The sequence below is a fragment of the Chenopodium album genome, chromosome 1 (assembly GCF_948465745.1).
Source record: "Chenopodium album chromosome 1, dcCheAlbu1.1, whole genome shotgun sequence".
NCBI lineage: Eukaryota > Viridiplantae > Streptophyta > Magnoliopsida > Caryophyllales > Amaranthaceae > Chenopodium > Chenopodium album.
The window spans coordinates 78635179-78648104 of record NC_137834.1 but is presented as its reverse complement, the minus strand read 5'-3'; the positions used below and the strand labels follow the sequence as shown (position 1 = coordinate 78648104).

General features: G+C 33.5%; 1 protein-coding gene across 2 annotated transcripts; it reads left to right on the top strand.

The window, feature by feature from the left end:
* The first annotated feature begins 4260 nt into the window (after positions 1 to 4260).
* LOC145606216 (uncharacterized) lies at positions 4261 to 12659 on the top strand. 2 transcript variants are annotated; one of them, XM_081662334.1, is made up of 8 exons: positions 4262 to 4597; positions 5745 to 5827; positions 5935 to 6202; positions 9721 to 9904; positions 10021 to 10245; positions 10330 to 10446; positions 11451 to 11684; positions 12221 to 12659. In XM_081662334.1, the coding sequence occupies exons 1-8, from the start codon at positions 4536 to 4538 to the stop codon at positions 12422 to 12424; spliced, it is 1377 nt and encodes a 458-aa protein (XP_081518460.1). In that variant the 5' UTR covers positions 4262 to 4535; the 3' UTR covers positions 12425 to 12659. The 2 variants fall into 2 exon arrangements, with proteins under 2 accessions (XP_081518409.1, XP_081518460.1); XM_081662283.1 differs by having other exon boundaries at positions 4261 to 4597; positions 5745 to 6202.
* The last annotated feature ends 267 nt before the right edge of the window (positions 12660 to 12926 follow it).

Genomic DNA, 12926 nt, shown 5'->3' with positions numbered 1-12926 from the left:
TTGTAAACTCAAAACTGAAAAATGAAAACAGTTTTTAAAAACAAAGATTCAAAAACTGAAATCAGTTTTCAATTTTGAAAAAACAAAAACTGAAAACTGAAAATGATGCCAAACTGAAAACTGAAAACGATGTCAAACGAACCCTAAATTTTTGAATAAATGTTTGCAGTTCTTTCCTTTTTTTTTTTTTTAGTTGTTCATGCTCAATCTTTATTTCTCTTCTCTATGTATCTCGAATTCTCTTCTAGGTTTTTAAAATGGGATCGGAAAGGGCTTTTGACAAATTTAGAATAAAGGTTTAATAGGATAACTTTCTTATTATATATTGATCAATAAATAGAGTATCTATACAAAACTTGCGCTCATCAATTCAACGTACATACACATCTATTTTCTAGTAGTGATTGATTTCATATTTGTAACATTTATTATTCTAACTCATGAAATGAAACATTTATATACACTTTTGTAATACTTGAAAATCTCAAACAAATTGATAATATATAAACAAATTGATAATATATATTATATTATTATATACTCATATTTATATTTTATATATTGCATATTATTTATATATTACATATATATATTGCACATGTAAGTATGATCGTTAGGTGTGTTTAAATTGAAAGAAAGTTCTAACTTACATATTCTCATAATTTAAATCATTATATCTTTATTTTTTAAATGTTTGTAACATTATTTTTTAAAAAAATTAAGTGGATTCGATGACACATTGCTTTGAATTTTACTCCTCCCCTAAATGAAGATATTATATATGTGTTAAATTGCAATATGTCCAATACCCTTATAGCTTAGTGAGTGAACATTTTAGTCATAAAATAGAAGACTTTCCTTAATGTTTAAATCTCATGTATGCTGCCAACCTACTTCCTCTCATATCAAGACTTTGCAGTAGTAGCATTTCAGTGACCCATGAAATTAAACAAGAATGCAAGACCACTCCTCCGGCCAATTTTCGACTACATGGAGTATGGACAACGTATGGAAATGACATTGGAACCAGTCAATTTTCGAATACATAGAGTATGGCCAACATATAGAAATGACACTGAAAGGAGTATTGCACAAATCAGCCTCTCATTGGTTCAACTTAAAATGTAAGTATAACTATGAATATTTGATTTGTGTAGTATGACCAACATATGAATTTCTTACACACACTTAACTAGTTTAGGTTTCATGTATGAATGATTATTTTCAGAGCTATTCATAACTAATTTTTTCAACAATTAACAAAAGCATCTACATAATTGCAACAACAAAGAGAGAGGGAAAGTGTAATGACATTGTGGTCAATAATCTCAAATTGATTCCCGTGATTAATTGCCAGACACATAATGGAAATAGGTATTTCTATGAAATGAGGTTGTTCATCACTGTCGACTTGAAGAGATACCAAAACTGCTTTGGAAGCAGTGTAAGTGGCTGTGGACAATGGAGGGACAGACATATAAAAAAGACTCTATTTTAGCTAGTGTAGTGTACTGGTGTGTAGTGCTAGTATTATCATCGATAAAACTAGTTTAAGCCATGTGTGTATAATGTATGTTTGACTCTTTATTAATGTTTCACTTTTCTCCCTTCAAAAAAAATGTATCACTTGTCTTGGTTAATCCTTATATCATTATAAAAATTAAGGCTAAATTTTGCGCATCGTCAGCGAATTATAGATTTTTGAGTCACAAATTGCAAACCTAACCATCGTTCATCTACTAGCTACTCCATTAAATAATCACAAAACATCTTTGTAGTAATATATGAGTGCGTATATATTTCAACAACAATATGATTACAAAATTAATCTGATTTCTTTCATTATTTACGCATTCATAATTCTATATATAGGTCATATGTATTTAAAATATGTAACATAAAATAAAATATGTAACCTAAAAATGCATAACAATTTTAAAAGTTTTGCTATTAAGTATTAGCCACTGCCCACTGCACAAAATACGTTTACTTGAAATTTTTTTATGACAACTGAAGAATATAACCACTTTAGCAAATAAATTAAACATATGTAAAATTTAGGTTATTGTAGATTGAAAAATGAATTTTGATTTTTTTTTTTTTTTGGTAAAATTAAAGAATTGATTTTTTTTTTTAAAATAAAACAATGATCCGGGTCATCGCCCGGCCAACCTAGTTTTGAAATATTTGGAAATAAAACCAGGAATGATGATACAGAGCTGCTGATGAAATTATTAGATATCATCAAGCTAAGTAACAATATAGTCATATAGAAATAATAGCATGCTTAAAATAAATAAATAATAAATTAAAAATAATAAATTAAAAAAAAAATCTCAATGGTAACCCCCAACTTTTGTTACACTGAAATGGTAAGTTTATTCCAACAAATAACCTTATTTAAGAATTTATTCCCACAAATAACCTTATTTTAATAAATGGTGAGTTAAAATTAACTATGATTAGCTTTTTTTTACAAAAACATAAAAAAAAAAAAAAAAAAAAAAAAAAAAAAAAAAAAAAACCACCACAATCACCAACCTTGCCAACACCTCCACCCTCACCTAGTCACCACAAGACCCAATCTTTATCCAAACCCCCGACCTCGACCATTGCACGCCTAGAACCTACAGTCCCGACCATCGTGACTTCACCCTCCCTCTCTTTCTTTTTTGCCCTCACCTTCGCCTTGATTCGAACCCCAAACCCTAACCTCCCCTTCTCTAACCTTTCCTTCTTCGACCATCCTACCTCCAGATATCCTAGAGTAGGTCATATGTTCAAGGAGAGAGGGGGGGATCGCTGGTTTGGTGGGAGTGTCGAGTTAGGGTGAGGGGCTGGTGTAGTGGTGGTGTTTAGGTGAGGGTGAAGGTGAAGGTAGTGTCGGCAGTTGAGATAGGGTGACAGTGCCTTTTTTTTTTCTTCTTGTAAATCTAATTCCGGTTTAACTTTTTAACCAATAAGACTCATTAATGTCATAAGTAGGATAAATTTCTTAATTAGAGTCATTTTGTATAATAAAAAAAGGAATATTACTATTTTAGTGTTACACAAGTTGAGGGTTACTATTGAAAATCCCCTTCCCCCCCCCCCCCCAATAAAAAAGTAATAATTAATATATCTTTTCCGTTGATGGTGAAAGCTACAATTCTTCATAATAATGTGCTATCTATCTATCTATATTTATTTATTTTTTATCGATTAAAAGGCGTTTCAAAAAATGTTTATGTGTCACGGGACACTCTCCTTTATTTGTTTCTTGTTGCATGCGCCACGTGTCATTCTCCTCTATTTGTTTCTTATTGCATGCATGTCATCATTATATAATAATAAAAAATAAAAAAAAGCCGCGTGTCACTCTCCTCTATTTGTTTCTTATTGCATGCATGTCATCATTATATAATTAAAAAAAAAAATTATCAACAAAATTCGAACATGCAACCTCTACCTTTGAAACTAAGTGTCTTACCACTAAACTATGTCACATTTTATATTCTTAGTGAACACAAAATATTAATGTAGTGGAAACAAATTTAATTAAAAAAATGAGTCATTAAATTTAATTGTATACTAATAATCAACCACATGTATATGACCAGGGGCATTGCTTGGGTCAAAATACGAGTTAGCTATTTGAAAAATCAAATGCTAATGAGTGATGTCATAAACTTACTTTGAAATTTTTACATTGTCACTTCTCATTATATCCATAAGAAAGCTAGTGAGATTGCACTTTTATTACTAGCATGGGTTTGTCTGAAATGAGGTTTATTTGGGCATGATCTGACAAGGTATGAGAGATTGAGAGGTATGATAATCGGCCATGGGTTGTGCATGAACATCATTTTCAAAGTTAGGTATGATTTTTTTTTTTTTTTTTTGAATAGAAGTTAGGTATGAATTTAGCATGAGTATAACAAGCTAAATCTCAATCACATATTTTAAACAAATTTAACAAAAACTGATATAGTACTTGATGTGACGACTATTTCTTGATCAATTCTAAACAAAATTTGTTTACACAAACCTCCCTGACATAACACGTAGACCTACACGACACGACCTGTGCCTACCTTTAGTTATAGTCTTGATCTTTCCATAAGCTTTAATTTTTTTATTTTTTTTTAGGATATAATTTCCCGTATTTTGTGTTTAATTTAATTTTTTATTGATCCAACTTTACAACTTTTTTTTTTGACACAATCCAACTTTACAACTTGAATTTTTATTGTCGATGGTAAAAAAAAACTTTAAAAAGTGCTGTAGAGTTCTTGTGTCTATTGCGGCTGCGCTAAAAAAAGGACAATTGGGCACTATACACACTCTCAAAATTTTCTCTCTCTAACAAATTTTCTCTCTCCTGTTTCTGCAAAATGATTCAAAAGCAGACCAACCGCTGTCCCACACTCCCACTCTTCTTCTTCATTAACAGTTTCCTTCTTCCTTTTCGATCATTCTACTAACCATTTTTCCTGCAAATGCCGCTCTTTCCTCCATTAATCTCTCACTCCTTAATCCCTTCAATTCAACCATGAATGATTCTCAAAGCCTCTCTTCTTCCTCTTACAACTCCGCCTCCATTTCCGTCCCTGACCAGGTTTCCTTCCTTCTTTTTTTTCTGTTTATTGTCAAATTCATACTATGATTTTTGTTCCCCTTTAATTTGATTTTTCTGGGTAAATGTATTTTTTATTCTTTTTGTTTATTATGATTGTAAGTGGGTTTTTTTGGTTTGAGTTTATTTGTTGAAAATTGAAGAAACTGTTTTTTTTTTTTTTTTTCTTTTTATTATATGATATGACTTACTGTATGTTTTACAAGATCGGAATCAGAAAACCGATGATCAGTCATGTCATATTGAAAGTTTACTTTAGACTTGGATACGAATCCCGTCTACATCACTGCCCTCTTTATTGACTAGAGGTGGGTTAGGAGGTTGATTGGTTGGTTGGTTGAATGGAATTAAGTAAGCAAATTTTACCCTAGTACTAGTATAATAATGGTGAAATTTCCAATTATGATTATTATTCGAGTTTTTGGAGGACTGGTGTTTGTCTTTAGTAAGAGAAGTGTGGACTTCTTGAATAATTTATACTATGTTGTAATTTATGGTTAGTGGTTAGTGAAGTTTTGTAGTTATATTGAAAAATGAAAATGGGCATTTAGATAGCTTTCTTTAGAAAAAGTATTATTGTACTTTTTACCAAATTTGTGGAATTTGAGGAAGGAAAAAAATGGAAAGTTAACAACATGAATTTTTTTCATTTGTTTTATATTTTTCCTATAATTTTTACCTAACAACAAAATTTTCAGAATTTGCTATGTCTTATCAATAAAGTAAGGATATACTGATTTGGGAATGAGTTGATCAATCACTATGTAGCTTATAGAACTGTATAATGATATTTTTCTTCCATTGATCATTAATTTTTAATTCGGAAAGTATCATGATCATTTAACATAAAGGCTTTTTCTTTTGTCGAATGAATGATGTGAAGACTTATTGATTCTAACAATGGATTGTATCTTCCTATGGTTTTACTCAATTGAGTTTATTATGGCCTTATAGACTTGACAGTAGTAGGGTCTCTTATAAGTATGTTTGTTTCAAGAGGGAGAAAATAGCAGTATGTTTCCTTGAACTTGGAGAATGTGATCATTTTGATGATACCGTCTAGATTTCATGTTAAGTAATTTTTTTTTGTAGAATGTTTGGACCTGATTTAAGCTTTTCTTTTGCATAGGATGTCGAACCTAGTCGAAGAAACACTAATAGCACCTATGCTTTGTCATTTGAGCAATCACGACACTGGAGGGATGTTTTTTGGTTAGCTGTTTTCATTGTGCATTTGGGAGGGTTAGGCCTGCTCCTAGTTGTCTTCGGTCTCAATAGATTTAAGAAGAATGATAGACTGAACATTGATAAGTATACAGGGTTCTTGGAGCACCATCGTGGTCTTACAGAGTACTACTGGCCATTGTATGCTGTTGCTGCTGGGGCTGGTACTTTCCTTGGATGGACTTGGTTATTACTACTTGGTTATCAGGCCATTCACATGATGAAAGTGTCAGTTCACATTTTAACCACATATCTTGCTGTGGTTAGCGTGTTTTGTTTTTGGGCACAGCAGTTCTTTTGGGGTGTCGCTTTTGCAATTGGAGCGGTTTTACAGTTTCTGTATGTCATCTCAGTTATAGACAGGTATTCTAAATGTCAGACTTCACTTGTTTTATACTGTTTTATAGCTTTATGATGGTTGCATGTGTGCATGCCTGTATGAGAATAGTTCTGCTTCCGCCGTGAGATCTGTCAATATAAATACTGCACTAGCAAATTTTCTTCCTCGGCTTTCCCTCTGTAATTTAATATGACTTGACATAAGTAAAATCTATGCATTCGAAATATGTGAGCTTCATGTTGATTGCTGGAGAGTATTTATTTTATATCAGTTTGGGTTCAATCATTGGCTTATTGCCTAGTTTGGTTTTTCCTTGACAGGGCAGTTTATTATTTTTAATGGCTAGGGTCAACCTTTATTTGGATGGATGATTATTAAGTTTGTCTGACCATAATTGGATAGAGCTATAGAGGAGATCCACTAATTTCATCAAACCTCAATACCGATGCTTTTGATGACCTCCAGGGAATGATACTATATCATAGTTAGTAGAATACAATGTATTGGATCTTCAGGTGCTTGATACTTTTGCCTGCGAATTTCTACAGTAGCTTGGTTTTTTTGTTCTCATGGGTTTATTTGATTTCCTTGCTTACGTTATAACTGTGATTGTGTTGGCTTCCTTTTTAACTAGCATACGTAGTTGTAATTATTCTCCTGTGTGTTTTTGCTAATTATGAAATCTTGTTATTTCTTTTGAATGTTCCCCCTCCCTGGCACCTCTTTTAGGGTGTGACTGAACTGCAGTGTTGTGTTCTTCAATTAATTTGGAAGTTGAAATTAATACTTTTTGGTTGTCGATGCTGTGAATTTTGAATTGATTGAACTTTGCTCATCAACTGCCTTTTGTTCCCAATATCAGATAGTTTTCTGCCATCATCAAATCTTCAAATTTTGAAATAATGTAGCCTTGGTTTTAAAAAGCGCGCCTCACTCCCTGGGAAATGGGCTTTAGCTAGGCGAGGCTCAGTCACCTACGAAAGGCGCGCGCCTCGTGCGCCTCAAAGTGCCTTTGGTAAGGCGCGCCTTTGCGCCTCAAGGAAAATAACTAAGATTTAAGTTATAATTTGAAGAATGATGGACATTTTTTCAAATTCAGACTACCTTAGCTTTAAATATATCATTATTTAATTTATTATGAATCTTTTTAATTGGTATTAAGTACTATCAAAGTAAAAAATAATTTGAAATAAATAAATAAATAAATACATGCGCCTTGCATACAAAAGGCGCGCGCCTTCGCCTTGCTCCTCGCGCCTAGGCTGCAAGGACCATTTGCGCCTTGGTGCGCCTTGCGCCTTTTAAAACTAAGAATGTAGTTTCTATACGAGTTACCAAATCTAAGTAGACATCAAATTGCTTGGGAATTTAGAGTAAGGCATCTTCCTGACTGTTGATAGAGCTTCTTAATGTGCATTTTTGCTAAAAATCTAGTCCTGCTATTTTGTGTGGCCTATTTAAGGATTTATGTCATTAGTTGTGCATTCATCTGTTTGTATCAATTTAATGGATGAAGATTAACAACTGTTTTTTTTTTTTTTTTTTTTTTTTTGCTTCCACCCCTTTTTGTTCATTTGAAGTACTTCTCTCCATGGGGTGTAGTCCTTAAAATTATTTATGTGAACTAGTTAGTTAATGCCTCAATGGGAAGTTGAGTTGAAGGACTCCAAACCATGTTATTTAGTGCAAGGATTTTTTTAAATTAGCTTGAAACAGTTTGATTTGACTTGGGTAAATGGAGTTAAAAATGTCATGATGAAAGTGGGTTTTTCAAGTGGGTCTTTGTAAGTGAACACATGAGATAGGTTCCCGGTTTATGCAACCGCCCCATCCTTTGCGGAACAAGGCTTTGTTGTTATTTTAATCTCAAACAGGTTGATGTACGGTAGTTAGGTGGTCTATGTTGTGATTTTACTATGCTGATGTAAAGTTATTTGTGGTAAATTGTTTTTTCTCTTTGGATCCAAATGGGCTTCATTGATTTTTGGTGATCTCAACCAGGTAAGCCCACACATTAGCATTGCCCAAAGCAATTTTTCAAGGATTTTTTTTTTTTTTTTTTGTCTGATGCTGGTTGCTCAGGATTTAAGGAATATTAGTCTGACCTTTGAGGATGAGATATGATCTCTCATCATAGCACTGTTATCCATGATGACTGGTCTACTTCCTTTACCTAAATTAGAGTCTGAATGTCCTGAAGTTTGGTCTGCAGCTATATACATTGCATACTGAATGCAGACAAGGTCAATTTGGCATTGTTTATTTAACTGGTTAGTCAATAGTTATGGCTTTCTTTACCAGGGAATTGTATTACCATGATAAACAACATCTTTCCCCGCCCTTCTTGCTCAAAGTGCATTTAGCACTAGATAGAGAAGAAAAGAGACCAATGGAAGATGTTAAGTTAGACATGATATTTAATATTAGTATATCACTTAATGTCTTTGAATATGTTGGCTTGTAAATGGAAGGTCATAAATAGTAGGTGTTAAAGTGTAGATAGTTCAACTCTTAATATTGACGTATGGACTTGTGGCCACAAAGCAGCTCAGGGAGAAAGGGTCTTTGAAACTTGTTGTACTTTGATTGATGCTTGATTTGCAAGGAGATAGATAGGCGGACGGATGAGAGAGAGAATAAAGATAGGAAGGTGGTGGTGTATCATGTGTGTAGCTAGGAAGGGTTAATTAGTTATGAAACTTCAGAAGTATAATCAACAAAGTTAATTTTAACATCCAAGCTGTCTTTTGGTTCAGTTTTTAGCATATAGCATAGTGGGGTTAGAAGTTGTTTAGGGATGGGAAATGAATTGAAAATAATTAAATTCATGTCCAAAATCAGTGATGTTATTTATAATGTTTTTTTCCCCTCTTTAATGCCTTATATCAGTTTGTATGGTAAATTAGCAGTCTTTAATGAAGATCGCGCTGTGATTTTTGAACACACCATGCCATTACAGAATGGAAATTTGACATCCTGTTTAATGTGTTTTGAACTACTTGGTTTGAAATGTACACTTTACATTATGGTTTTTCACTTTTTCTAAGGGTGGGGTTTGCTGGTGAAGATTGGTAGAGGATAGGAGATCATTAGTGACTATGTAGAAAAAGTTCATCTGATTAATTTCTGGCTCAAATATATACTGAACAGTGTACATTAACTGCAAAACTACTCTAGGGGATAAACGAATTAAAAAAAATGTGGAAGCTGTTTTATGTAGGAACTACTCTGCCATACTTTATTACTTTTGAGACTAAGAGTTTTTTCAATTACTTTTTACAATATAAATGTTTATTCATTTTTATGTATCAAATGCATTTGTTTGTTTCAGTCTTAAAATGGAATGAAATTTTTTGTTTTTTCCCTTTTCTTATAAGTGTTCTTACTATGTTTAAGGGCCTTGCACAGTTTACCCAAGAAAATGATACATATACTTCAATTCTATCTGCCAATCCTATATTCCAGTTCAACTTATTTATGAAAATCCCTTTGCAGAGGTTTCTTATTAGGGAGTATATGTTAATCTTTACTTTATTTGCAGACTGCCTTTTTCAATGCTCGTGCTGCAGAAAGCTGTGAAAATGGCATGGAGCCTCCCTAGAGTTATGTGCATAGCATATGCTTTCATTCTAGTCATGCTTTCATGGATGGCATTATGGTCCTTTGGAGCAGCTGGGGTTGTTGCTTCAAGCATTGGTGATAGTGGAAGATGGTGGCTTCTTGTGGTGAGCGGGCAAGTTTGCTCTGTGTTCGATTTGTTATATATGAATCTGGGGATAGATTTATTCTTAATGCTGTAGTTATTGGAGCTATATCTCATTCCTCTACCTTGTTTTTGCAGGTATTTTCTATAAGCTTATTTTGGACAGGTGCTGTTCTCTGTAACACAGTTCATGTAATAGTGTCTGGGATGGTTTTCCTTGTCCTCTTCCATGGTGGCCAAGAAACAGCATCTATGCCTTCCAACTCGTTGATGAAGTCTTTGCGTTATGCTGTTACGACTTCATTTGGAAGCATCTGCTATGGCTCTCTCTTTACAGCTGCTGTTCGTACACTAAGATGGGAGGTAATTTTGTTAGTGTCACTTTCGCACTAAAAATATATTTCAGTTTTTTGTAAATAAAGTGATTCTTCAGCTGACATTGAACAGATAAGAGGCTTTCGTGCAAAGATTGGGAATAATGAGTGCTTGCTCTGCTGTGTTGACTTCGTATTCCATATTGTGGAAACGCTTGTTAGATTCTTCAACAAGTATGCATATGTACAAGTATGTTTTTTGCTGTTCTAGCTTCAGTTATTATTTCCATGAATGTTTGAAATTTTCTTTGTATGCGTGGGACCAAAAGTTTCATGTTTGTGTCTATGAATCTTTTCATTAACAAAAACTTCTATCACTTTTAACATGCTATTTCTCTTGAAATGTAGTTGAATTTTAGAATACTTTTCCAGTCATTGCCCTGATACTAGAATTAATTTTAGCCTTTACACAAAAATTTAGTTTGTTGCTTGATTCCCATTTGCTGACTTAGAAGACATTGAGTTTTTTTTGGTGTACTCTATGTTGACTTTGCATAACATTAATAAGGAGTTAAGAGTTGATGAATTTATGTTAGAATAATGTAAATAGATTAAGTAGGACTAATTTCCTAAAACAGCAGCATGGTTGCTGGAAGCCTGGAACTAGAAAGTCCCTTATCATTGTCATCTTTAGGAATGTTAAACCTTTAACCCATACCTATGGAGGGAGAGACAAGAGGAGAAAATGTGTTAGTACTGGGACAACAACCTCAAACTATTATCAAGTTCATTATAGTAAAAAAATTTCTAATTATCAGTGTATTTAATGCAAAAAGATTTGAAACTGCAGAAAATCTTTTGACATTCTGGCCATAATTACCATGATAAAAAATATTAGAATTCTCTTAATTATGTTTGTCGTTTGATAAGTCTTAACGTTGTTAAGTTCTATAATTCATATGATATGTACGGAGTATTTATCTATATTTCTGCTGTATCATTTCTATGAATGCTGCTGTTATTATATGGTCTGCAGCATATGCTAAGATCGATGGGGCATGTAGTTTTGATTGTATTGGAGTTTACTATCACAAATGGCTATAGCTATAGGAATTAAAAAATCTTTAGCGATTTCCTACAAAGAGTTTCATAGCATGCCCTTTCAAAAAAAAAGAAGAAGAAGAAACAGCCTGCTACTGATTGGGAGATAAGGTGCTTAATTTTTGCATCATTAACTTTTATTTCCCCCTGCAGATTGCAGTCTCTGGCAAAAGCTTTAATCATTCAGCAAGAGATGCTTGGGAATTGTTTCAGTCAACTGGGGTTGAAGCTCTTATTGCATATGATTGTTCTGGTGCTGTCCTTTTGATGGGAACTATCTTAGGAGGCCTAATTGCCGGAACATGTGCAGGAGTCTGGACATGGCTAAGATCAAGTGATCGAGTTTTGATGGTAGGCTCCACCTCCATGCTGATGGGGATGGTTTTGGTAAGTAATATTATATCTGTCCCTTTGTGAGGCTCAATTTAATGTCAATATACAAGACCTGGTTAGTCTGAATGCTCTCTATGTACCCAGAGATTTGATTGGTTTAAATTATTTTATTTTTTTTAAATGATTACAGTTTTTGGATTCACTATTGCACTGATCTTAGCGGATACTTTTTTTTATTATTATTAAAGCTGATTATACACCACTTTCATGAATAAGTTTGTTGGTCAGATAAGTATTAGTAGATTTAGTACTGTGACTGTAGTCATGTTTTGACGACTGCTGTAAAAATGTAGGCATTTGACATAGCATCGTGTAAGATAGTATCATGAGAGCCTACCCACGTCTTTGGCTAATTCAGCTACGAGTGTGGATAGATCCTTCGCTACTCAGTTCTTTTCTTTATATATTGCTAAATTTATCACTAATTATATGGGTTTTTATCAGTCTCAATGCTTACATGAGCTGAACCAAAAATTTCATGGACTACACGTATGGTGTGTTATTACTAATGGCATTTGCTTCAACTTTAGGTAGGACTTGCAATGGTGGTGGTGGAAGGTGCAGTTACATCTTTGTACATATGTTATGCCCTGGATCCTCTTCTCATTCACAGATGGGATCCTGAGTTTTTTAACCAGATGTCGGAAATGCTTCATCAGCGCCTCCAACATAGAAGTGCACGGGGTCGACAAGTCTTGACCCACAACACACTTGATTCGCACATACCCAGTTAATAAGACCCTAATACATTGACACATTGATGCTTGTATAGGCGCAGCAAAGGCTGCTGCTTCCCATTACCCTCTCGTCCCTTCTCCTCTGTTTGTAAAATCTGTGTATGGTGTACAAATATGATGTGGTTGATAAATGCCTAATGCAGTAATGCTTTGGCAATTTGGTGTTGTAATTTTATATGTAGGTTGGCTTCCCCTTAATTAGATATATGGCAAATCAGTTATTCGGATTTTCTGTACATCGTTTTTGGGTCATATTTTGGTGTGTAGCATATTGATTTAGTACGGGGTCAAATTCTTGGGCTCTTGGCGTTATGATAATTAGCTTACTACAAATACAATAGTCACATTATTATTTGGGTTAAGAACAAATTTATTTTGGGCTCAATTGAGTTAGGGGTTAAATATAGTTATGGACTTATGGGTCTAGATACATAATTTAGATAAGGTGTAGAATAAAAATGAACAGATTAATGGAAGATCTTATGTTTGTAGTTTGAAA

What these genes read in the sequence shown, in the direction of transcription:
- LOC145606216 (XM_081662283.1), top strand. Translation starts at nt 4,532, where the DNA reads ATGAATGATTCTCAAAGCCTCTCTTCTTCCTCTTACAACTCCGCCTCC. An exon ending in GAAGATGGTGGCTTCTTGTG is followed by an intron (nt 9,905 to 10,020) that starts GTGAGCGGGCAA and finishes TTGTTTTTGCAG; the next exon opens with GTATTTTCTATAAGCTTATT. An exon ending in TGCTGATGGGGATGGTTTTG is followed by an intron (nt 11,685 to 12,220) that starts GTAAGTAATATT and finishes CTTCAACTTTAG; the next exon opens with GTAGGACTTGCAATGGTGGT.